Source organism: Petromyzon marinus, chromosome 9 (genome assembly GCF_048934315.1).
Source record: "Petromyzon marinus isolate PM22_M1 ecotype Great Lakes invasive population chromosome 9, UKy_Petmar_22M1.pri1.0, whole genome shotgun sequence".
NCBI classification, from domain to species: Eukaryota; Metazoa; Chordata; class Hyperoartia; order Petromyzontiformes; family Petromyzontidae; genus Petromyzon; species Petromyzon marinus.
In genome coordinates this window covers 5,374,673-5,402,207 of record NC_133675.1, presented here as the reverse complement: position 1 = coordinate 5,402,207, position 27,535 = coordinate 5,374,673, and the positions used below count along the sequence as shown (strand labels likewise).

General features: G+C 47.8%; 1 protein-coding gene across 4 annotated transcripts in view; it reads right to left on the bottom strand.

Annotated features, from left to right (window-relative positions):
• Positions 1–27,187, bottom strand: part of LOC116940650 (slit homolog 2 protein-like) — a 196,429-nt gene extending 169,242 nt beyond the window's left edge. For all 4 annotated transcript variants that reach the window (XM_032950759.2, XM_032950762.2, XM_076065837.1 and 1 more), the window contains exons 1-3: positions 26,687–27,187; positions 8,381–8,452; positions 7,664–7,735 (exon numbers count right to left, since the gene is read on the bottom strand). In XM_032950759.2, the coding sequence (XP_032806650.1) occupies positions 7,664–7,735; positions 8,381–8,452; positions 26,687–26,874 (332 nt within the window). In that variant the 5' untranslated portion in view covers positions 26,875–27,187. The remainder of the gene's footprint in view (positions 1–7,663; positions 7,736–8,380; positions 8,453–26,686) is intronic.
• Positions 27,188–27,535: the final 348 nt, after the last annotated feature.

Here is a 27,535-nt window from a genome sequence, read left to right as displayed (position 1 = left end):
GATGGTATTCTTGGGGTCATAGGCAGCATTCCTCCTCCAAACACAGCGAGTTGAGTTGATGCCAAAGAGCTCCATTTTGGTCTCATCTGACCATAGCACTTTCACCCAGTTGTCCTCTGAATCATTCAGATGTTCATTGGCAAACTTCAGACGGGCATGTATATGTGCTTTCTTGAGCAGGGGGACCTTACGGGCGCTGCAGGATTTGAGTCCTTCTCGGCGTAGTGTTTGTTACCAATTGTTTTCTTGGTGACTATGGTCCCAGCTGCCTTGAGATCATTGACAAGATCATCCCGTGTAGTTCTGGGCTGATTCCTCACCGTTCTCATGATCATTGCAACTCGACGAGGTGAGATCTTGCATGGAGCCCCAGGCCGAGGGAGATTGACAGTTATTTTGTGTTTCTTCCATTTGCGAATAATCGCACCAACTGTTGTCACCTTCTCACCAAGCTGCTTGGCAATGGTCTTGTAGCCCATTCCAGCCTTGTGTAGGTCTACAATCTTGTCCCTGACATCTTTGGAGAGCTCTTTGGTCTTGGCCATGGTGGAGAGTTTGGAATCTGATTGATTGATTGCTTCTGTGGACAGGTGTCTTTTATACAGGTAACAAGCTGAGATTAGGAGCACTCCCTTTAAGAGTGTGCTCCTAATCTCAGCTCGTTACCTGTATAAAAGACACCTGGGAGCCAGACATATTTCTGATTGAGAGGGGGTCAAATACTTATTTCCCTCATAAACATGCAAATCAATTAAAAAAAAAAATTACATGCGTTTTTCTAGATTTTTTTGTTGTTATTCTGTTTCTCACTGTTCAAATGAACCTACCATTACAATTATAGACTGCTAATTTCTTTGTCAGTGGGCAAACGTACAAAATCAGCAGGGGATCAAATACGTTTTTCCCTCACTGTAGGTGTGTGAAAATTATATTTTAAAAAAACCCCACACACTCTTCTAAGCAGCACGTTAACGAGACTGTAACGGCTGTGCTAATTTTATCCCCAGAGGCAAGGTGCTTTAAAAAAATAAAGTTTGCTAATGGCAGCGAAACGAGGCGAGGCGAGATTAATTACGCTCACTTCTCCACCGTTCTCTCTGCCGATGGATGTTTATTAAACCGAGCATCTCTCCGGCGATTCAACCTGCGTCACAGTTACACCACCAAAACACCGAGCCTGATGGGTTGTTTTACTATATAATCCCTCCGTGTCAGGGGAAAAAAAACCAGTCGCAGTCCTGAAGTTCAATGTGACAAAAAAAAACACAACTCCCCAGAAGCCCCTGTTCTACAAATTCGCTATTTATGGAAACTAAACTATTTTTTTTATTTTACCAGGTAAGGCCCACTGAGCTATGTAGCTCTTTTTCAGAAGCGACCTGTCCACAAATGATAGCTCAACGAAGTGGCTTATCATGTGGACATGTATAGCAGCCAAATACTCTAAACGCGTGTTTCTAAATGTGGAGGGAAAAAACCGGAGGACCCGGAGAAAATTCCATGCAACCACGGGAAGAGAAACGTAACAACTCCAAGTATACAGCCGTCAAGGTTGGGATTGAACCCACGACCTCCTGTATACTAGGCGAGGTAGTTGACACATCTTTCCACCGACATATTTGCAGGTGCAAAATATCTCCGAAGCTAAGCAGGATTTTGGAGTCTGGCTCACGCTTGGATGGATGGGCAAACGGGAGACCGCCGCGCACGAAACAGGTTGCTGTAGGCTGCTGCGGGGCTATGTTATTAGCAGAGAGCAAGGCGGCAAAATCCATTGTTGTACTCTACCGGCGCTCAATGAGGCTTTTCATGGGTTAAATGCAATGCAAAATAAATACTTTACAGCCCCCTTTGTCAATCCACTGGCAGATGAAGAAAGGGGGGCAGTAATGTTACTAACAATCACGTGATTAATGACACAATGCCCGTTGTAAAATGGCACTGATGCCACGCCTTGGAACCATGCATCGGTTTGGCCGGAGCCCTGCTTATTGTCACATGCGTTGCCTATTCCTGTGATGTTATCGTCAAGTCACGTGGTCTTACATTGCCCAGTAAGCTGTGGACATAAGCCTTTATTGGCACAGAATAATAACTGACCTTAACTGGTGTGCATAAAAATGGTGCAGGAAATAAAATGTCGATGATTTAGGAAATTGACTTTTCGCTCAAATACAAACTGTGGCATTTGTTTTTATGTCAAATTCAATAAATTTTCTTGAAGATTTCAAGAAGCATAATTGTTGACCTTTGTGCAACGGTAACTTCCTGGCCGCAGAGCATGCTATCGAGCGTGCTTCTGCCAAGAGCGTGCATTGCGAGTTAAAATAATCGATCGAGGAATACATCCACAGGTTCGCTATTGCTTTGTCAAGTACTCTCATGGTTTTTGCAAAATGATGAAAACTGTAACAATATCATGTTAATAAAGAGTGCTTCAGATATCAATAAAGCTTTGTTGATACTACAAGCCTTTGTCAATACACTGCTGCATGAAGGTATCCCCCCCACGCCATGCCAATTAATGGGATTGCATGACCATACTTACTTAACCACGCTAAACAGTGTGGGCTGGTGAAGCCAAGGGGGTGGGGGCGGAGGGGGGGGGCGGATGCAGGATTGGTTTTAAATACCTCTCGCCACCGGATTTAGACACAGTTAGTCATCAAACCCAGTTTGTCAGGTTCATAGTGTGGTGCGCTAACCACTGCAGCCAGCCCCCCCGCGCCCCCCATCCCATCGACATGGCAGGTGTTGATACCTAACGCGATGCGTCCTAGGAGACAGCTGGCTCACAATTATAGAGTTGCAATTTCAAATCCTGGATAGCGGTTGGACTCAGCCCATCATCCGCGCACCCTGGCATAGGAATGTGGAAGTTCCACCACTGTAAATAGGATTTGATGCCTCAATGTTCGTTTGAGCAGCAGGAGATCACTTTGACCCTGTTGATGCGGCTATGGCCAAGCGTCCTCGCGACGTTAACAATCTCTGGCAGCGGTACTAGAGGCGGCAGCCACTTGGATGAGTGCTGTGGTAGCATCATCTTCTGCCACGCGCGGGAGGCCCGTTATTTTGGCGTTCACAATCACACAACAAAAAAACAAAGATAAAATGGTATGCCACGCCAATTTTTTTCGCGAAATGTGGAGCAGCGCTGAACCGAAAACGACGTTCCAAAAAAAGAGGGCCTCTAAGTATGCTCGTCAAAGCCCCTTTCCGTCTCGCCGTAACAAAACAGAACGTGCTTGTCACCCGCAAACAATCAGACGTTGCGTCCTCGCATCAGACGGACGTCGGTAGATCCCACGGGCGGCTACCGCGAGTGACGTTCAAATTCGTCGACATCAATTTCTGGAAATTGCAACAACAACAAAAAACTCGTCCAGCGAAAATAAAAAAAATTGTTGATGGCGGAGCCGTGGCCACGTTCGAGACGCTCGATCTACCGGCGCCGGTGTTGCACCCACAGGGGACGTCCGCATCCCAAGTAGGCAAGGACGTCGGATCGATTGGCAGCGCGTCGTCCCTCATGGGGACCAACCCTCAATCCATCCCCTATATTCGTTCAGTGTTCCATTCAAGTAACTGTAATCGTCAAGCCTGATTTGTACGTACGTATTTATTTTGTTGTACGTTAAAAAAATGCGCACCATACGTAGCCAACCATGCCAATCGGAGGTGCGGGGGAAGGACGACAAACAAAAAAACGAAAAGCAGTTCTAAAGAAACGAGTTTTCAATGTAGATTAGTTTGTTTCAGTGCTTCGTGATTTGTGGATATTTATAAGCCACTGTGGCTTTATCGCCTTATGTAGCGGTGTGTGCAGTGTGATTCCCAATCGCGCCTTGCTTCAATAACGCACCACCCTCTCATCTCTGTGGTCATGCGCATGCTCCACTTTTCCAAATAGTGTCTTAAGATATAGCTCCATTGAGACGCGATGTGAATCGCAATTGGATTGTATCATATATGAATGGACAATGTTAATGCTGCCAATACGATACTTCTAAGCTTCAGTGTTTGGAAAGGATACAAAAAAATAACATCTATTTACAACTGACTTTAATGTGAATATTATAACTTAATAACAGAAATGCTTACATATTCTTTGGGTCTTTCGGTAAAGTCACGTCGATAGAACAATAAAATAATAAAAATAAAAATGGAGTTAAATTATATTTTTTATTCACTTTATTTTCATTTTTATTTGTATTATTTCATTGTTCTATCTACGTGACTTTACCGAAAGATCCCAAAAATATGAATTCCTGCAGTCACGAAAGCTTTAAGTCAAGATATATGCTTACAATTAATGTGAATCATATCCACTTGTTGAAAGTTGCAGAATGTTAGACATGGCTGCTTCTTCGTGTCTAAACAATAATGGGTCAGGCAGGATCTCACAAAGATGCCGATGACGCTTCTCCAACCACAGTAATTGCATCTCCAGATGTTTCAACGGCAAACTCATGAAAGATTATTAATTCCTGCCGATCCACGTGCCAGTTTCCTCGGGTAAACTGCTCAGGAGGTCCCAACAAAGCATCCGTTTGTCCTGCAGAAAAGATATATCGCTCGGTTGCCACTCTGACTGCTGCAAGGGCTAAGCCCCTCTGCATGAAGAGGGATTAAAAGGTATCACGATTGGCTGTCAAAACGTCCGGAGATGGACGTTTGGAGAAGCATGATGATCATCATCATCATAATTGGTGAGATATTTCCTTCCCCATAATTTTTCGGATAATTATTTAATTCCGGGTTCCATCTTGGTCACATGACGTAGATTTGGGTAACCGTGCGGCATAATTACTCTCCATACAGGCCACCTCAAGCAGTGTCAACAGCAAATCCGTCTTGCCATTGTTTTGGGTCTTTGTGCAGCTTGACCCCAGGATATTGCCGCTAAGATGCAGTGCAGCCCCGTGGGCATGGTGCCCCTTGAATAAACCGTTTGGGCCACAGGGAATGGACGAGGCGAACACAGGACCTCGATGCAAGAGCAGCCCGTGGAACTTCTGAGCCAGCGTTTCTCAACTGCAGTTGGTTCAATCGTGACCCACCCACGCTACTGCTTTCCATGATAACCAACCATCGGGTTTATGCAGTGCGCTGCGGTGTAAATTACATGTGGATAGGCAATATGGGTGAAGCTAAGAAGGTGGACTGTGGTGTAAGGTGATCTGTGAGGACTGGAGTTGAGAAACATTGTCTTCAGCGATTCCACTGGCATCTCCGAGACAAATGTATACATCCACTGTAGACAAACAAATCAGGATTAAATTAAGGAACGGAATAAATAAATTATGAAAATCAGGTAAAAATGTTCTTCTAGCCCAATCACAAACTAGCGTGACTAACCGCAATAAAAAAAAAATCACGAATATCATAGAGGGCACAAGAGAGGCTTAATTGCAAAGGCTAAATTGTAAAGGAGGAAATTGTGGCTCAGGGTTAATGACAGGCTACACGGCACAGCTTTGTGATCACGGCAGCCACCACCGCCGCTCTGTTCACCGCTCGCCGTACGGCAAAGCGCGCGGCCCGAGCGGAGCACCCAGACAGCGGCGTCTAAATGGCGCCCCAGCACAGTCCGTTATTGACAGCTCGGAGGGTAATAGGCGCTCGACGGCGCACCGTCACGGACACCGCTACAATCTAACCCCTCTGTGTAAGAAAATAAAAAAGAGATAACTTCCAGCCACCGTCTGCTTGATCTGGATGAAGTTCTGGCACCGTGCTGTGTCAGTAATTGGAGTTGTTGGGTCATACTTCACCATGCCAGTCAGAGTGGGTTTGCGAAGGAGGTGGGGGAGGGTGTACAGACACCCACCTACTGATGTTAGCCGTGGCTGGGAAACGAATTCAGGTCGCCGAGTCAACAACAGTGCGAGAACCATTGCACCACCTCTCCCGCGCCCTACCTTCGATGTAGGTAAAGGCGCAGCCCTGCCATTACTGGCTCACACCACTGCTCACGAAAAAGCCTCCACCAGAGGGAGCTATACAGCCTCTATTTAGGAGGTATTGTTGGCCTACTCTTCCATGCTAGCTTAACATATTAGATTAGATGGCAGCACCCACACTTTCTCTAGGTACACGAGACCCAGTTATCATGACTTAAAGCTTTCGTGACTGCAGGAATTCATTTTCTTTGGGTCTTTCGGTAAAGGCACGTAGATAGAAAATGAACCTACCTACGTGACTTTACCGAAAGACCCAAAGATGACCCAATTATCATGTGCACTGCTTCTTGAAGCACGAAGCATCTAAGGGTTGATTCAGGGCTAGGTTGTCACAGTGATTAAAATTAAAATTCATCAGATATATTTTTCTGAAATCGTCTCTCCAAAGCCAAACAATGTTGCAGATCACCTAACCGATTGGTTTTTAGCCATTTCCTTGAGATGTTTTTAGGCATTTCCTTGAGATGTGAATCGGGACCCCAGCGTGTACAGAGCGGAGCTTGTGGACTTTCATTAGCAGGGGCCATCCAGCCAGCCAGTAGCTTCAATTAACAAATGCGTGTCACATGATTGGCGGACAAAAAAATAATCCATGAAATATATATTTTTAATAAGAGCGAGGCGAGCAAAGAAAAAAACACCCCGACATTCTCACAACGGAGTTTAACATCTGCCAAAGAAATCCCACGTACGAAAATACTGCTTTGTGAGTGGCTGCAATTGAGAAACTCCGCCAGTGTAGTCCCTGCATCCCTGACAATAGGCACAGACCGTGGGTCTCACTGCACCACCGGTAATTGAAATTGGGCTGGGACGGCTCAGGAGCCTGGGCCGACGCAAAGCCGCCCTGTAAAGCGAGCTCCGCGCGCGTGACCACTCCAGGAGTTTGGGTTGAACCCCGGCGCAAAGAACGGCGGACACCCCTGGCTCTGCAGACAATTGTCGTGTGCGTGTTTCTACACTTGCATAACAAGTACATTTAGTATTTGTGCCACTCGTAATAGAACACACGTGCTGTCGTGAAGGGATCAGAGATTGTGTGTGGTCCCCTTCCCCCCCCCTCTTCCCGAATAATTGCTCCAGAGAGAACGAATGTGCATTCCCGCTCAGAACTGACATTCACGATTATTGGTCCCCTTTCTGAAATATTTGTGCTCTCTCTTATTTTTTGAACGGACTAATCTTTCTTTGCATTACCATATATCCATGCATTTTCCACTAAATTACTGGTTGCCCAACTTCTTCATGAACTGTACGTTGCACAGTTTGCTACGTACGGTGCGAAATAAGTTCAACGTAAATACAGCATAATGTAACTTTTTCATACAATGACTTTGGTCCGAAGTTAGTCTAAACCTAACTCAGTTACTAACCTTAAACCAAATTCCTTTTCAAGATATATACAAGTTATATAAGAGAGGGATGAATAACAGACTTGCATGTAGGACCAAATAATAATAATCTTTAGCATGGGAATTATTTTTATTCACTAATTATGAATATTAATGATAATCAGGGAAAACAAGAGCAACTTTTAGGGGCCTTATTTTTCACTGAATATTTTCAAGATTGCTAGTGGGTGTCACGTGGCTAACAGGTGTCACGTGGCTCATAGCTCGTCGTCACAGCAATAGCGAGAGGTACATTGGATGTTGTGTGCCGGGCACGGAAATATTTTTTTTGGGCGATGTACTCACAGTCGTTCGAGCTCCTTCAGGTCCTGGAAGGCGCCGCGTTCAATCGCGACGATGTGATTTTCCATCAGCTGCCTGTGAACGAGCAGGCGGGCGAGAAAAAAAAACATATGGATCAGCCACGCGAAGACGACAGGGCAGTGGAAGAGAGAACTACCATCGTGAGGTTCACCATTCATAAATGACTGCGGTCAATTTTAAACTATCTGGCACAACGCTAGAGAACTATCACCGCCAGGTTCACCATTCGCAAACAACTGCGGTCAACTCTCTACTATCTGGCACGACGCTGGTGGAAGGACAGCGGGCCCCAGAATAAAACAAAAACATGGATAAGGCAAAACATATGAAGATTATTAGGATTTTAAAAAATATATATTGTTTGTCCAGGTCGGTGACCTAAAATATATTTATACACCCAGCAAACCACCTCCATTATACTACTCACTTTGACTGTCACTACCGTCTGCATGCCTACTAGTTGTGTACCCGCTCCATCGACCCGGAAAATATTTTCAAGCCCTGCACACCACTTTCAGTATACCTTTCTTGCTATTCCTACTACACAGCATTCTAGCCGGTGACCTGGAGAATATGTTTCCGTGGCAAATTAAAATAATCGAAGGTGGTATTTGGAATCGGGGGGGGGGGGTTGATTCGACAAGGGGGGGGGGGGTCGATCGCGTATCGCGAGTGGTAGGTGGGCGAGTGGGCTCTTACAGTACGCGTAGTTGGCGCAACCCTCCGAAGTCCGCCTTGCTGATGCGCGTGATGTTATTCCCATTGAGGTCGCTGTGAACAACAAAACACGCGCGCATGGCGATGAGCGGCCTTCATCTGACCCTGCGAGACTCCGAGCCCACGTCAATACAGCCAGGCGTATGGATTGGTATGCAGCGCAATAGCAGAGAACCACCTGTACATACAAAGACAAAGATCCCCTGTATAACTTTTAATAGACTGTTGGGGCAAGTGCTGTTAGCGAGCACCTAATGAAGGCCGCCACGGTGCACTAGGGGGTGGGTGGCCAGCACCACGCCCGGCTGCCTTTGTCTCCCCGGTGGCGATGTTTACACACCGCACCAGGTACTCATTTGAGGCTGAGTCGAGCTAGGCGAGGCCTAGGACCGGTTCAGATAATCGTCGCTGGTGTTGGCCGTGAGCGGGAACCGAACTCGGGTTGCTGGGTTCGTAGCGCAGTGCGCTACCCGCTACACTACCCATACGCACACCCACGTACAAATATATACACACACACACGCACAAATACACACACATCATACACACAGAGGCGCATCCAGGGAAAGGCACGAGCGCAATTAAGTGGCAGTTGTTTTTCAGACTATGTTTGAGATTTTGCATCATTGTAAACGCGTAAGTGTATAATGATTGAACGTAGATGTCATTTAAGACAGTTGTAATGTTATACAAATCCAACATATTTGCAATTACTGTCATTGTTTTCCAAAGCCAGTGACATTCTGATTTAATGTACGCTTTGGTAGAAGCACAGTTTGAATGCTACATATCGATGAGCTGGGTATGCAGCTGCACACATGAGCCCCGTCCGATCCTGCTGGACATCTGTGAAAAAAGAGCCTTATAGCTCATCGGATTCCTCCAGTATAGATAAATATTCTGATTCTGTGTCTCTCCCCAACGAGCCAACCGCCAAGCCAGTGTGCGGGGAGGCATTAGTTCAATTCCTGCCACATGCATCGTGGGAGAAATTGCAATTAACTCAGAACGCGGTCGGCTGTGAACTAGTTGGCAATAAACAAAATGGATTACCTGACATCATTTGGTATAAATCTTGGCCCTAATCGCGGACAATACAAAAAGAACACAACCGCGATTACAAAGTTTGTCCAGCGGAAGAGATAATGCATCTCAATTGGATCTCGCCTGATTGAAAGGGCATCGATTCGCTGTGTGTACATATTATACGGAGCGTCCACGATTCCCCGGGTACCTCCAGGTTATCTCACCCCGCGATTGGTTTATCCACGTTTTTGCGACAGTTGTTACGGGTAGCAAAATGACACAGAATACGTAGAATGTCGCAACGTATGTTGCCTAAGATTACGCCGGTTATGTTTTTTTGAAACATGACTGCAATTTGTCAAAATATGAGGACTCACCAGAGGGGTTACGAAACAATTAATGTAAAAAAAAACGTATGGAATTGAGCAATACCAGATTCCTCAGAGAGCGAGCTGAACTTTACATTACGTTATGAATGAGTAGAATAAAAAGAAAATCATTTCATATATAAATAGTTGCAGTTACGCTCGTAAATAAAATACTTGTGGCTTCTATATTTCTCATGTAATTGTCTCGCATGTCATACATCATTCACCAGTGTAACAGCACCCAAGTGGGAAGATCTGCAGCAAGGCACAGGATCGTCAATTATTGTCGTAAATCGAATACAATGGTTGTGACATTAACAGTTTAAGTCAGCTTCACCCTGCTGCCCACTCCTTCCCCCCCCCCCACCTGACGCCCCTCCCCCTAGCCCCTCAACTATAACATTTAGTCCCCGACATGTTGCCCGTATTTTTCTCCATTTCACAAACACTACTCCCTCAGCTGTCAACTGAAACATGAAGAGGAATGGGAGGAGCGTTTAAACATAAAAAAACACACGAAAAATTAGCTTGGTGACAAATGTTATATTTTGGTGTTTTTGACCGAAGCCAAAGGTCATTTGAATTGCACATAGCTCATCATCAATTCCGTAGGCCTCTAGTTGCTTCTGGTGACAAAGAACCCTTGAGTGACCCGGTTCCAGGAGTGAAAGCGCTGCGAATGCCAAACTGACTCACATCAGAACGTGCGAACTGTATTTACCTTGGAGAAATATTACCCTGTCAATGGTTTTCACCTTTATATTGTTTTTAGTTGCGTTACAACTCTCTGCGTTCATTTTTCCAACGTAACAGAGACCTGGGAACCCTCGGCTACATCTTTCCCTCTGTGTAACCGAGAGCTGCGTGAACAGGGGAGCTCCCCCCCCCCCCCCCCCCCAGCGCGGACTTCCTTTGCATCCTCGTGGACACAGTAATTCCTCGTTTAATGCGGTAGATGCGTTCCTGAAAAGTGTAAATAAATAACGTCAGGGTAAAACTCGGCGAGATACGACGCACACACACGCGGCGAGACGGTGGGACGAATAACTGAGGGTGCGCCGCTGCATTACCGCATCATTCCGCACCTCCAGCGTGGTTGCCTATGTACGGTGGGAAAGCAGCTCAAAATACATACATACATGCGTCCCGTATCATACCGCTCAGCCGTGCAGCTCAAGACAGTAGTTTGTCATTGACCGCTCAGAAACCGGGTTTTAACGGCACACGTCCCATGTGCCGCTTCAGTTTCAGTTTAGTTTCAGTTTATTTATTTTGGTATAGCCCTGTGAGCCATTCGGCTCTTGAATCGGGTGCAACCACAACAAACAATAAACAAAAACACGAACAAGAAAAACATCTTAAAGTGACTATGTGACTGTGCAAAACAGAAAATTCATGAAAAAAACAGCAAAATATTCCTGAAAAAAGCACTGTACACCAACGCTGTGTGCAAAAAATCCCAGTGGGATGCAAGTCCAACAACAACAACAACCACAAGAAAACTTAGATTAAGGCCATCAGTCTAACTCCGTACTACAACAAAACAAACATGTCCAAACCAAAAAACTTTTCGAAATCACCAAAAAATAAAGCCATATATGCAACGTAACAGTGATCACAGGGACTGTGACCGAATTTTTACAATAAACTACATAAATAACATGTAACACCAAATCCTAGAGCCATAGCTGGCTGCATGAGTTACTCCACAACAACAGAAGCATCAGTCGGAGTATAAAATTTTTCAATGTACCTTTAAGATCAGCACCCTAAATCAAAATACAGATAATACGTTGCCGCGTCATCTGGAGCGAAACATTTTATTTTATTTTACGCCAATGAATAGCAGTGGCAGTTAAGGGTGTACAACTCCTGTAGAGCAGTTTTGAGAGAAGATCTCATTGGTAGCGATTCAAGTTGCAGTTTATTGGCAATAGCATTCCAAACCCTGGGGGCATCAATAGCAAAGGCCCTTCCTCCAGTTTTTGTACGGCAATAGGGAATGTGAAGCTGGTAAATGAGCGAAGACCTGAGATCAAACGTGTTATTTGAAACAGAGAGGAGATCCAACAGGTAGTCTGCGGATTTTTTGTAAGTACATCGTCAATAAATAAGATCTGGTGCACAAGCCGTCGAACATTAAGAGATGTTAAGTTTGACCCAATGTAGAGATCACAGTGGTGAGTCCTATATGGGAAGCTCAATGTGAATCTTAAGGCCGAGTGATAGATGGAATCAAGCTTCTTCAGTACAGTACTTGGGGCTGATTTATACACGATGTCACAGTAGTCAAGTAGAGGCAGTATGGTAGCTTTTATCAATTCCAACGGAACATTGGGGGGAAGCAGTGCTTGTGTCGGTACAGAAAGCAATTTTTATTTTTGTATTTTTATTAATATAATGAATGTGATCTTCAAAATTCAGTTTTGAATCCAGGATGACCCCAAGATACTTATAGATCTTAACTTGCTCTATTTGACAATTATTTAAGGAATGTAATTGGGGAAAAATAACTTCCTGCTTTAGTCCTGGTGAGAAGCATAGCACCTTGGTTTAGGGGGTATTCAGGACTAGTTTAAGAACAACTAGCTGATTTTGTAGTTTGTTGAAATCACCCTGTAGCTTAGCAATCACGTCATCCGGAGAGCGGCCAGCAATAATCAGTATCGTGTCATCTGCAAAAAGATTTACCCTGGAATGATCCAGGTCAGTGCCCAAGTCATTGACATAAAGAGAGAACAAAAGGGGGCCGAGGATGGAACCCTGTGGAACCCCTTTTGTTATCTTAACACTGTTTGACCTCCAACCATCTGTGAATACAGTCTGGGTGCGAGAAAGGAGGTAATTTTGCAACCATCTTACTGCGTTTTCGGAAAAACCGAGGCAACTTAGTTTGCTAAGCAGGGTGTTATGGTCTACTGTATCAAAAGCTTTGGACAGGTCTAGAAAAAGACAGGCACAGTACTGCTAATTATCAAGGCTACTGTAAATGTGATTCAGAGAGTCTAATGCAGCAGATGTGGTGCTGTATTTTTTTTCGGAACCCAGATTGTTTTAGATGTAGTAGATTGTTGGTGGACAGGAAACTGCTAATTTGGTAGGTCAATAATTTTTCAAAAATTTTCATCAACAGGGACAAAATTGAGATAGGTCGGTAGCTATTTTGATCATCTTTTGGGCCCCCTTTTTTGAAGTGGACGGACATAGGAATGTTTCCATTCTAGAGGAACTGATGCTTCTTTGATGGACAGGTTGAAAATATGGGCTATAGGTTTGTATATTAGGTGACCAAAGACGGGAATACTATCTGCTCCGGTAGAGGAGGACCCTTTGAGGTAGGACAGTTGTTTCAGAACATTACTTTCGTGGATTGGCTGGAAACTAAATTCGTTTAATGTGTGGACAGGGGTGTAGGAATTTGCATGAGCAGGGGTGTCTCCCAATACATTATCAAAAAGATTACCAGCTTCAGAAAAATGAAGGTAAAAATTGTCAACTATTTTTTTGGGATCTGAAAAATATTCCCCATTTCGGTTATGCGCAACGGGCAGATTTTCTGTTTTGGATGCCTTTTCGATACATTTGATTGTTTTCCAGAAAATCCTGGCATTTCCATGTGATTCCAGGAGAGTGGAGGGAAAGTAGACATTTTTTACATGCCGTATTTTTTTGACGCATCTATTCCTTAAAATACTGTATTCTAGCCAGTCATTGACCAAATTACTTTTCTGAGCACATGCCCAAGCCTTGTCCCTAGTTTTCATGAGCTTTGTAATCAAATGATCAAACCATGGTGGGCGGTTGCCTTTAGTTTTAAATCTAACCTACGGAGCATGTTTGTTAAGAATTTGGAGAAACGTGTACCTGAAGGTCTCCAAAGCCGTAGTCAGGTTGGGGATATCACAGACCTTGTCAATATCCGAGTGAAGCACAGTACTAGTAAATCCCTGAGCGCTGAAATGTCTCATAGAGTGCTTCTCAACCAATTAAGGGGAGGCTTTGGGTCTGGCTGATGACCTCACCCCAAAAATGAAGGAGTGATCACTAAGGTTATTACCCAGAACGGAATGCGCCGGCCCGCTATAACGGGCCGGTACATTCCGTGGTATGACTGTGGGCATTCCGCGCTCCCTCACGGAAGAACCGCGTTACAGCGAAAATTCGTTGCGTGAACACCACGCGTTAGTCGAGGACTTACCATATTTAAAAACCAGACACGGGCAAAGGCCCACCTGTGTGGCCTCACCGTTCACGGCCTAATTTACACTCACAAAGCCACGTGGCGGCATGTCTGACCCAACGACGACCCCGTTTAGAGCCTATTATAATAACTTCACCGTGGGCTCTGATTAATATCGGCCTCACATTTACGGTACAACGGAGCGGATATGTGTTTTGAATTTAAAGGCTGTCAAGCTCTGGCATGAATGTAGATTAAAGGTAAAAGGGTAAAGGTGCAGTCCTGCAATTGTTTGCTCACACCACTGCTGCTGGAAGGTGCTGTTGTCATGGGGAGTGCGAGAGGAGCCCCCCTCTCGAGATTACTTTGGCCTACTCTTCCACACTGGTCGGAAATCTTGGGAAGGCGCGCGAGGACCCACACTTCTCCCCACCACACGCGACTTGCCGATCGACTGACTATGATGTACACATCTTATATTTTCGAGCAAGAATACATGTAAATAATATATAAATACTTAAATTAAAATAATGTCCACTAAACTCCAGGACACCAACAAAAGCAAAGGTGTTAGTGTTCACTTTTGTTGTTAGAAAATCATTATGCACAAATGTTAACATGCATTTTCTATGTACAGGTCAACAGAAGCAAGGAGAGATGTATTCTTGGGATTGCACTCAGAGACAGAAAGAAGGACACGTCGATTAGAGAACATTCACAGGCCAAAGACATTATTTTGACTGGTAAGATAAGTAATTGGGCTTGGGCAGGACATGTCATGGCTGGAAGGGATGATCGCGAAAATAAATACTGAGCGACAGTCAAAGGAATAAACCGGTCTAAGGTGATGTCCGCCGTGGATATGAAACAGAGATCGGCTCGTGTGGATTGTTGCATCGCTGAACCGTGAAGGATAGGTGCGACTTCAGAAGGCGTTCATCCAGCAGTAGACTGATCATGGCTGATGATGACGATGACAGGTAAACGGATCGGGATGCTCACAATTCTGTCAAACGTCATCGCGGGTCCTTTCTCCCCGAGCGGAAGACGAAGAGCGTGTCAAATTTCGATGGGTTCTCACCTGATTAAATAAAGGGGACCACACATCGATTGATTAAGCAGAAGCGGACGTTTACTTAACGTCAGAGGGGCACGTTGAACAAAGCGGCGCTGGCCACACAAATGCAGACCCGGCAGCTGTCTCGGGTGCACACAAAGTACAACACTGTGCAGACTAAAACACACACACACTTTGTCAACGCAACTGATGAAGCATAGCCTCTCACTCGATGTAACTCGATGTATGCGTACGGATGCATTTCTTGCTACGAACTTGGCGACCCGAGTTCGATTACCGCTCACGGCCAACACCGGTTACGATTATCTGTACCGGTCATGGGCCTCCCCTAGGTCGACTTGGCCTCAAATGAGTACCTGGTACGGTGTGTAAACATCGCCCACTGGGGAGACAAAGGTGGCCGGGTGTGGTGCTGGCCTTCATAGGTGCTCGCTAACAGCACTTGCCACAATAGTATGTGAAGGCTATATGGGTGATTTCTATCCTTTGTATTTCTTGCCAAAAATGAGCCACAGCACCTCGCTGAGCTCGTCAAGGAGAATAAAACATCACGCGAACTCCGGCCATCCTCGCAGCGGCTTTTGGCTAACCGTCGAACAAAAACGGTCACAGCATCGCGCGCTTTCAGATGCACTTCTGCGGCCGTCTGGAACGCTCTTCCTTCCAATGTTAGGACGCCACTGGAGCCATGCACTTTAAAATATAGATTAAAAAACTCATTTCGTTAGAGCAGCTTTTTTGTGCTTAGTTTCTTGTCCTTCCCCCCGCAGCTCCGATTAGCACGTTTGGCTATGCACGGTGCGAAAGAAGTTCAACATACGTACATACAGTACACGTTGAACTTCTTTCTCACACACACACCACACGCGCAAACAAAACAAAAATGTCAATGCCAACGTGAAGCGTCGAGTGGTGTGCACGCAGCATGTGCCGAGCCGCTGCGGTTGTGCAGTGCGACGGGAAGTCGGCCTCGCATTGCCTTAGGTGAGTAGTTAACTTAAGACTCGCATTGCAGAGGAATGCGCATTGTAGCGTAGTTCTATTTCTGGACTACCTTGCGCGCGCGCGTGCGCGCGCGCGCCTGGTGTATGTTCATACAATAACCAGAAAAAAAAGTTGGCTCAAAAGAACTCTAAAGTTTATTTTCGGCGGATGGGAAGTAGCAGGAAGTTATTGTGCTGTTATCTTTCTTCATCATCATCATAATAATCGAGTTGCAGAAATGAGAATTTACTTTTCTCGTCACAATGGTGCAAACACGTAAATACTGTCAGTCAATGTTTCCATGAAGTGGCCATAAGCTGCGGCAAGATCGTGTGTGGTGCCAATTATTCCTGCAGTAAAGAGGTCCCAAACGTCTCCGCATGTTTTTTATTTAATCCAAGAGGATGCCGTGTACACATCTAATAATAAATTACAACGATATATAGCCACTTGCCAAATCCACTGCTGGGTGAATGAAATCCACGCCGTGTCGTGTTGGTCACGAGGAGTGGTTACACCATGCTTCACCACAGTAGTCACGAGGAGTGGTTACACCATGCTTCACCACAGTGGTCACGAGGAGTGGTTACACCATGCTTCACCACAGTGGTCACGAGGAGTGGTTACACCATGCTTCACCACAGTGGTCACGAGGAGTGGTTACACCATGCTTCACCACAGTGGTCACGAGGTGTGGCTTCACCATGCTTCACCACAGTGGTCACGAGGAGTGGCTTCACCATGCTTCACCAGAGCGGTCACGAGGTGTGGATTTACCATGCTTCACCACAATGGTCACGAGGTGTGGCTTCACCATGCTTCACCACAGTAATCACGAGATGTGGCTTCACCATGCTTCACCACAGTGGTTACGAGGGGTGGCTACACCATGCTTCACCACAGTGGTCACGAGAAGTGGCTTCACCATGCTTCACCACAGTGGTCACGAGGGGTGGCTTCACCATGCTTCACCACAGTGGTCACGAGGTGTGGCTTCACCATGCTTCACCACAGTGGTCACGAGGTGTGGCTTCACCATGCTTCACCATGCTTCACCACAGTGGTCACGAGGTGTGGCTTCACCATGCTTCACCAGAGTGGTCACGAGGGGTGGCTTCACCATGGTTCACCACAGTGGTCACGAGGAGTGGCTTCACCATGCTTCACCACAGTGGTCACGAGGAGTGGCTTCACCATGCTTCACCACAGTGGTCACGAGGTGTGGCTTCACCATGCTTCACCACAGTGGTCACGAGGTGTGGCTTCACCATGCTTCACCAGAGTGGTCACGAGGGGTGGCTTCACCATGCTTCACCACAGTGGTCACGAGGAGTGGCTTCACCAATGCTTCACCAGAGTGGTCACGAGGGGTGGCTTCACCATGCTTCACCACAGTGGTCACGAGGAGTGGCTTCACCATGCTTCACCAGAGTGGTCACGAGGAGTGGCTTCACCATGCTTCACCAGAATGGTCACGAGGAGTGGCTTCACCATGCTTCACCAGAGTGGTCACGAGGGGTGGTTTCACCACAGTGGTCACGAGGAGTGGCTTCACCATGCTTCACCACAGTGGTCACGAGGTGTGGCTTCGCCATGCTTCACCACAGTGGTCACGAGGAGTGGCTTCACCATGCTTCACCATGCTTCACCACAGTGGTCACGAGGGATGGCTTCACCATGATTCACCACAGTGGTCACGAGGGGTGGCTTCACCATGCTTCACCACAGTGGTCACGAGGAGTGGCTTCACCATGCTTCACCATGCTTCACCACAGTGGTCACGAGGGATGGCTTCACTATGATTCACCACAGTGGTCACGAGGGGTGGCTTCACCATGCTTCACCACAGTGGTCACGAGGAGTGGCTTCACCATGCTTCACCACAGTGGTCACGAGGTGTAGTTTCACCATGCTTCACCAGAGTGGTCACGGAACTGAACTCAGGTCGCTGGGTTCATCGCCTCGCGTGTCAATCATTGTACCAAAAAGCTCCCATCCGTACCCCCCCCCTCTCACACTCTCACATATGCTGTATACACCAAGTTAAATATTCTCACAGTTAATCTATTGTGTCAATATTTACTGTTCGCCGTTGCCGCGCGAGTAGCAGTGGCGTCGCTCGGTTTGCATCGGCGCTGGTGCCAGCAATTAAAATTGCCCCCCCCCCTCTCTCTCTTCGTAGCCTGCCACCTGGGCCCCTTCTGGCCTGTGCGCCTCGGTGCAGTTGCACCGCCTGCGCACTCAATAGTCTCACCGCGGTGCGCGCGTCGAGCGGACACGCACTCAATGGGCGTTCTGTTCGCTGAACAAACGGCGCCGCCCGACGCACGCAGATGTCGCACAGCGGCGTTCGAGATTAATGAATTATCGCGTGACGCGCCGCTAATTTATTTTCGTATTGGAAGGCACGGGGCGGCGCACGAGCGCACGCCAAAGGAATATCGCCGAGAATATAACCGGAGGGCCAAGTTGCCTTCAATGCCGCCCTAAATCATTGCACATTTTGGGTCACGAGTCCCTAGGAGCGTGTAAATGTGTCTGTCTGTGTGTGCGCGCCTGCGCCTGCGCGCGTGTGTGTGTGTGTATTGTGGAGGTACCACATGTTTTCTTAATGGGCACTTCGCGGAGCATTAAACCGCCACAATTTACGAAGGAGTCCGCGTTTTTTCTTGGATTCTGTCCACGTGACTGTCACCATCGGTGAAATATGACGAACGGTGACGTCACAGAGCGGGGGTAATTTTTTCCCCCTCTAAAGGTGAGCGATCACTTTAGATTTGTGTTTTTTTAGGGGGGGGGGAGGATTAACGAGACAGACCTCGTAACTGCCGAGAAAAAGCTTTTGAACGATTCTATACAGGACAGTGTCTCTGCCGCCGCACAACACCCAATTTGGAAATTACGGATTTGATCCACACTCCGACGGTAGGTTCGCCCGCATTGTTACGCGATACAGGATTTGGCGTTACGTTTGGTTTTGCAAAAGGAAATTCAAAATAAAAAAACCCACCGGGTAATTCTCTGTTTACGTTTTCAGTGTGTTTCGGGAAGAAGTTCCCAGAACGGTGGAGTGAAACGTCGATAATGACACGCGGTACGACCCGACAGTACACACACGAGGGGCGAAACAGCACAACTGCAAAGAAAAAAGAACGCCACGCAGAAGTAAAATTGTCTGTTGTTTTGCTCGGCTAGACACCGCTAAGATGTGAATGAGAGCCAACGGATTAAAAAAAAAACGATTTGTTCTTTTAACTTCAACCAGGAATGTTCAAAGTGTGCAGATTGATGTTGTTATACAGAGGCGCGCGCGCGCACACAATAACACGCACACGTTCTTAGTAGAGCAATCGTTGCATCTGCTTTATTTACTCATTGATTACCGGCGGTATCCGCGAAATCACGATATCACGGGTAGGTGCGTGGACCAAGCGCTCAAGCAAACATCACGGGGCTGTGCGAACAATCCCGAGGGAGAAGAGCAAACACGCAACCACGGTGTGGCCGATCTGAAATGCCACGCGACTGATGTTTGTGCCAATACATTTAAGACATATTTTATTATTATTTCTTTCTGAAACGTTAATTATCCGCTTTAATTGCACCAAGGACAATAACGCTCTCGGTACGCAAAATGCAGAGCATAATAATACTCTGATTGTAAATGTTGTGGACTTTAATTTTTTCTTCTTTGGTTCTTTCGGTAAAGTCACGTAGAATGAGAATAAAATAATAAAATGAAATAACGCAATAAAATTCTCACGACGTTTCGGCCACAACACAAGCAGCCTTCTTCAGGTGAAAGAACAGAACTGTCGGGACTTGCTCCAACACATCGGTGTGCTGTACGAGTAACAAATTGGCATGTTTTGCTAACGTGACAAACCTTACTAATTGGCTGTGTCGGGTGGTGGCGGCTTTACCGAGACATTTATATTTACGCGATCTAACCCCAAAAAAACCGATGTTATGCATAATCACATTCTTTGTTATTAACCGAAAACCCACCGAGGCACCGCTATGTCTTCTTGAATGAACAGGAGGAGCCATAGACAAAGCAGTAGACGTAATCAATCTCACCAAAGACAAAGATTCCACCACCCTTGTAGCCTGGAACAGACTGTTGGGGCAAGTGATGTCAACGAGCACCTATGAAGGCCGGCACGGTACACGAGGGGGTGGGTGGTCAGCTCCGTGCTCTGCCGCCTTTGTCTCCCAGTGGCGATGTTTACACACCGCACCAGGTACTCATTTGAGGATGAGACGACCTAAGGGAGGCCCAGGACCGGTTCAGATAATTGTTATTGGAATCGAACTCGAGTCGCCGGGTTTGGAGCACAGCGCGCTAACCACCGCGCCACCGCTCACACATACACACACACACGAACGCACACGCACACGCGAAAAGTACAATATTGTGCGTATATCACCATTTATTTTGGTCGATGTGTGCCTTGCGGCAATTTATCCCGCACAGACGCGGCCCAGTTCAGCACCGCGTCTCGCGTGAAGCGTGCATTGAGAACTTCATCACGACACTGTAATTGAGTAATTGCGGGCAATTTTCTCAATCACACACACACACATACACACACACATAAGGACATCAATGTAAAACACCACGCCCGATGACGGTTAATGCTTGGCACGGAGCACGGGGACTCTGAATGTAAATCCGCACGCGCACGCGCGCGCGCGCACACACACACGCGGCGCTCCAAATGTCAAATTATTTGCTCGGGATGTCTTTTCTGCTTGGAATCGTTACGAGCCGCGCACTTTTGGCGTTCGGGTTTGAATGAGCTACCCTCCACCAAGCGCGCCGGATACGTCCAGAGATCGCCGATGAACACGCTGCGGGCGCTGTGAACGCGAAAGCGGTGGCGTAGCGGTCAGCGCCTCGCTGCGCAACGAACACGGCGACCCGAGTTCCATTCCCGCTCACGGCCAACGCCGGTGACGATTATCTGAACCGGTACTGGGCGTCCCCCTGGGTCGACTCAGCCTCAAATGTGTACCCGGTGCGGCGTGTGGTAAGCATCGCCACTGGGGATACAAAGGCGGTCGGGTGTGGTGCTGGCCACCCGCCCACCTCCGTGTGCCGTGCCGGGCCTCATAGGTGCTACTCGCTAACAGCACTTGGCGCAACAGTCTGTTAAGGCTACACGGGGGATCTTTGTCTTTGCACGCGCGGGGGTGGTGGTGGGGGAGGGTAGATAATGAGTCGTCATTGCAAGAAACTCCACATTCTAGATGAGGCGTCGGCAACTGAAATAACAACAAGAAGAGCACATCTTTTTTTTCGAATTCGGTTAAAAAAAACCAAACCCCTCAATATTTCAAGAGCCGCAATGCACTGTGATTAAGAGACTGCCCTGGATAAACAACACGTCACGAAGCGGGTTCCTTAAAGAGCCGCATGCGACTCCGGAGCCGCAGGTTGCCGACCTCCGTTCTAGATTGTGTCGTGTGACAGCCCTGTTCTAGATTGTGACGTGTGACAGCCCTGTTCTAGATTGTGACGTGTGACAGCCCTGTTCTAGATTGTGACGTGTGACAGCCCTGTTCTAGATTGTGATGTGTGACAGCCCTGTTCTAGATTGTGACGTGTGACAGCCCTGTTCTAGATTGTGACGTGTGACAGCCCTGTTCTAGATTGTGACGTGTGACAGCCCTGTTCTAGATTGTGACGTGTGACAGCCCTGTTCTAGATTGTGACGTGTGACAGCCCTGTTCTAGATTGTGACGTGTGACAGCCCTGTTCTAGATTGTGACGTGTGACAGCCCTGTTCTAGATTGTGACGTGTGACAGCCCTGTTCTAGATTGTGACGTGTGACAGCCCTGTTCTAGATTGTGATGTGTGGCAGCCCTACTCTAGATTGTGACGTGTGACAGCCCTGTTCTAGATTGTGACGTGTGACAGCCCTGTTCTAGATTGTGACGTGTGACAGCCCTGTTCTAGATTGTGACGTGTGACAGCCCTGTTCTAGATTGTGACGTGTGACAGCCCTGTTCTAGATTGTGACGTGTGACAGCCCTGTTCTAGATTGTGATGTGTGGCAGCCCTACTCTAGATTGTGACGTGTGACAGCCCTGTTCTAGATTGTGACGTGTGACAGCCCTGTTCTAGATTGTGACGTGTGACAGCCCTGTTCTAGATTGTGATGTGTGACAGCCCTGTTCTAGATTGTGACGTGTGACAGCCCTGTTCTAGATTGTGACGTGTGACAGCCCTGTTCTAGATTGTGACGTGTGACAGCCCTGTTCTAGATTGTGACGTGTGACAGCCCTGTTCTAGATTGTGACGTGTGACAGCCCTGTTCTAGATTGTGACGTGTGACAGCCCTGTTCTAGATTGTGACGTGTGACAGCCCTGTTCTAGATTGTGACGTGTGACAGCCCTGTTCTAGATTGTGACGTGTGACAGCCCTGTTCTAGATTGTGATGTGTGGCAGCCCTACTCTAGATTGTGACGTGTGACAGCCCTGTTCTAGATTGTGACGTGTGACAGCCCTGTTCTAGATTGTGACGTGTGACAGCCCTGTTCTAGATTGTGACGTGTGACAGCCCTGTTCTAGATTGTGACGTGTGACAGCCCTGTTCTAGATTGTGACGTGTGACAGCCCTGTTCTAGATTGTGATGTGTGGCAGCCCTACTCTAGATTGTGACGTGTGACAGCCCTGTTCTAGATTGTGACGTGTGACAGCCCTGTTCTAGATTGTGACGTGTGACAGCCCTGTTCTAGATTGTGACGTGTGACAGCCCTGTTCTAGATTGTGTTGTGTGACAGCCCTGTTCTAGATTTTCTTGTGTGACAGCCCTGTTCTAGATTGTGACGTGTGACAGCCCTGTTCTAGATTGTGACGTGTGACAGCCCTGTTCTAGATTGTGTTGTGACAGCCCTGTTCTAGATTGTTTTGTGTGACAGCCCTGTTCTAGATTGTGTCGTGTGACAGCCCTGTTCTAGATTGTGTCGTGTGACAGCCCTGTTCTAGATTGTGACGTGTGACAGCCCTGTTCTAGATTGTGATGTGTGACAGCCCTGTTCTAGATTGTGTTGTGTGACAGCCCTGTTCTAGATTGTGTTGTGTGACAGCCCTGTTCTAGATTGTCTTGTGTGACAGCCCTGTTCTAGATTGTGTTGTGTGACAGCCCTGTTCTAGATTGTGTTGTGTGACAGCCCTGTTCTAGATTGTCTTGTGTGACAGCCCTGTTCTAGATTGTGTTGTGTGACAGCCCTGTTCTAGATTGTGTTGTGTGACAGCCCTGTTCTAGATTGTCTTGTGTGACAGCCCTGTTCTAGATTGTGTTGTGTGACAGCCCTGTTCTAGATTGTGTTGTGTGACAGCCCTGTTCTAGATTGTGTTGTGTGACAGCCCTGTTCTAGATTGTCTTGTGTGACAGCCCTGTTCTAGATTGTGTCGTGTGACAGCCCCATAACGTCGGGCTGGCACCAGGCGGGGATTGCCCCCCCCCCCCCACACGCCTCACATCTGCTGAAGGTTCAGCCCCCCTCCCCTCAAAATTCTTACAGTAAAGTCAAAACTGTTGTACGCTCCCTACACCCAGACCCCCCCCCCCCTCGTATAACAAGGTCACGCGCTGCAGGAAGGATTTGCTGTGACGCTCTGCTCGTGCGATGCGTCGCTGTGTTCCCAGCGCCAGTAAGCATTCAACAAACCCACGTTGCTCGTTTTAAGCGCGCGCGCGCCGATGAAGAAGGGTCAAATGTCACGGCGTGAATCGGAGTGGCCGTGTGGGGACATCTGCTTGTCGACTGGGGCGGGCGGGGGGGGCGGGCAACCAATCGTCGCAATTCGTCTGGTGACATTCACTGTCGCGAACGCTGGCATGAAACACAAGCGTTTTTTTTTTTAAATCCATGTATACGATGGACTATGTAATGTTTATTAACATAAATCACATTATGTACGCGTACAAGGATAATGCCCATATATACTATAATATTTGTACAAGTTTTATTTTACCAGGTAAGGCCCACTGAACTATCTAGATATTTTTCACAAGCGACCTGGCCACAAATGATAGCTCAACGAAGTGGTTTATTTGGTGGCAATGTATAGCAACTAAATTGCTTGAAAATTATGTTTGTAAATGTGGAGGGAAAAACCGAAGAACCTGGAGAAAAATCCACGCGACCACGAGGAGAACATGCAAACTCCAAATATACAGTTATCAGGATCGGGGTCAAACCCACGACCTCCGGCAGGCAAACATGAGAACCGGGTTTCCTAAACGCCAGTCCCTTGCGACCCACCACGACACGTCTGTCCGCGTTTACTCCTCCCCATCCAAATTCACTCGTTCCACGCTGCACGCACCCGATGATTGTTAAGCTCGTCTCACGTGAGGTGCTAAGCAATTAACGCTATCTACGTCACGTAAAATACGTGTATACACAAAGATCCCCCATATAGCCTTAACATACTGTAGGGGCAAGTGCTGTTAGCGAGCACCTATGAAGGCCGGAACGGTACACGAGGGGGTGGGTGGCCAGCACCACGCTCGACCGCCTTTGTCTCCCTAGTGGCAATGTTTACACACCGCACCAGGTACTCATTTGAGGCTGAGTCGACCTAAGGGAGGCCCGGGACCGGTTCAGATAATCGTCACTGGTGTTGGCCGTGAGCGGGAATCGAACCCGGGTCGCCACGTTCATAGCGCAACGCGCTAACCGCTACACTACCGCTCCACACACACACACAGCCACGCACACTGAGATCTCGATCTTAATAACGCAAAAAACCCGCTAAATGCTTAGCGTATACACTTGGGGCGTGTTTACCAATCATCGGGCGCGTTCAGTGCGGAACGAGTTCAAATTTGTATTTGAACGGGGACTAAACCGGCAGACGCGGAATCATGTAGCGTGTTGGGTCGCGAGGACTGAAGTTTGGGAAACCGTGTACTCGGCATTGCACTCACAACATGGCAAACACAACGCGTACACCCTTTGACTCGTGGTACATGTCTGCTGTGGCGTGTACTGTACATACATACACGAGATTAGTACGTGACCCCGGCGAATGTAATGCAATGGGGATTGTATGTGTGTTTTTTTTCCTCTTAACCTTCGTCGTTTTTTATTTTATAATCGTCTCTTCAAGCGCCGGTGTCGCGTTTCCGTGCAACTGCCATAGTTGCATTTAAAGGCGACAATAACAAAAAAGCTTCGTGCTGTCGTGAGAGGGGGGGGGGGGAGCGCGGTGTTGTTGCCTACACGAGGCACGACTCGGCTTCGTCAATATACTCAAGGAAAAAAATGAGTGTTTACATTCAATGCCTCCTCCTCCTACTCCCCCATAAGCAGCTCTACCCCCAAACCATTCGGTTAGAAAGCATTTCAAAGTACTGTACGACAACATCAGTTTGGCAAATGATGCTCCCTTAATCTGTTCAGAAACGCCAGCGGCGGTAAACTAAACAAATATTTACCAAACCCCAACCTCTGCATCTGATAGTATGTCATTAACAATCACACAGATGATTCGTACGCGATTTGGAAATGGTTGAAGTATGATTTTTTTTTAGCATTCCACGTTCCAACAAATGTGAGTTAACCACAGCAGCAGCGCGATTAAACCAATTACAACCGCGGGTGCGTGTACGGCGCGCTGTCCGATAAACTCTCAAGTGGACTTTACTGCCCCGCCATTAAGGCCATTATCAATGAATTACGTCGGCGGCGAGGCAGATTAGATTTGTGACGATTTGGAGCGTTCTCTCCGGCTGGATGGATGACTGCAGCCCGTGCATTACGCACAAGAGCCGGACTCGTGGAACGGAGTTCCACGTCAAGTTTTGAGAGTCATATTTTTGTTTGAAATCTGGCGTCAAGTGTGTCATTAGAGCGGGCAGTTTTGTCGACTCGTTATAAAGCGACTCTGTGACTTACGCCGACTGGCATCACGGCTCTCAAACTAGCGGCGACGATCGCCGTGAAGGCGCGCGCGTTAATTTACAACTTTGGGCAAACACACGCACGGGCGGCCCATTCATTAGACGCGTGGGCTGTCGATGATAACGACGAGAATTAGCAGCAACAGGAGGAGTACGGAGGTGGTGAATCAACAGGCTGATGATGATCATTATAATGATGAGAAGATTAGGCGGATGATGATGATGAGGAGGGGGAGAAGAGGGAGTGGCGATAATGGGTTGAAAAGCAGACAGATGAAGATGATTAGACGGATGAAAAGAAGGTGGTTGAGGCAGATCGTGATCGACTTTGAAAGAGGTAGGCGAAGGAGGAGTAAATTGACGTTTAAGAGGAATAGGCAGACGCTGTTGCAGATGTAAATGTTACTGAGAAGGTGGAACATGAGAGCAATTGTCAAGATAATCACAGAAAGAGGAAGATGTGGTTGTGGGGTAAGACAAATAACGTTGACGGTTAGAAGGAAAACGGAGGGAGAATATTGATGTGATGGAAGAGAAATCGGCTGACGACGACGACGATTACAATGCTTACGATGCCGGGGCGAACGATGATTACAACGACAACGAGGAGGATTTGTCGGTATAGTAAAGCGGGGCAGGACACACAATCACGCTCGCTCACTCACGAGTCTCATCCCGCTTAGACCCCCCCCCCACTCCCCATCACAAACCCGACGTGTCTCTACTCACATTCTCTCGGCGTTGCGAGGGATGCCTTTGGGCACGGCGCGGAATCCCAGGTTCTGGCAGTCCACGGTGGTGCCCGTGCAGGTGCAGAGCGCCGGGCACGCGGCCCAGGCGCCGCTCCCGGCCAAGGCGAGGCACAGGAGGCCGGCGGCGGCGGCGAGCAGAGCCACGGGGCGCGTCGCTCCGGGCATCTTCGCGCGCGGTGAACGACGGGCACGGCAGACACGTCCTGTGTCTACGCTATTCACCCCCCCCCTCCCCCCTTCAGCAGCACACTCTGGCGTACGTAGGCTTGACTGCGGGTGTTCACGGGGAAGGAAAGGATTGTGCGGAGGGGGGTGATGGGGATGACTAACAAAATGAAATATTTAAAGGCGCACTTTCTAGCGCTGGGAACGGGTGCGTCGCATTAACAGTGACCAGCGGCTCCGATGTTGCTTTGCTCTTTTGCGCATTTGATTGATGAGCGAGTGTGGTCGTTTGAGGTACCGAGACCCCCCCCCGTGCCCCCCCCCCGGCGCCCCCCCCAGCCCCCCCCCTTTCCGCTCGTGCTGCAATGCTCCGTCCCACGCAGAACACGGGGGCTTTAATGATTCCTCCTGTCAACAATTCAAGAACGATCTCTGCACCGCACCGAAGATCAGTTCTTCCCCCGTTGAAGCTGCCCGAAGCTGCCCGGGGATCCTGCGTCTCACGTAAGGCGCCACGACCACGACCACCACCACCACCACCACCCACCCACCCGGCTTCGACCGCTCCGCACTTCAGGATGATGACGACGATGATGACAGTGATGATGGCGATATGATTATAATCACGACTGCTCCCAATGATACGAATGGCAAACAACAG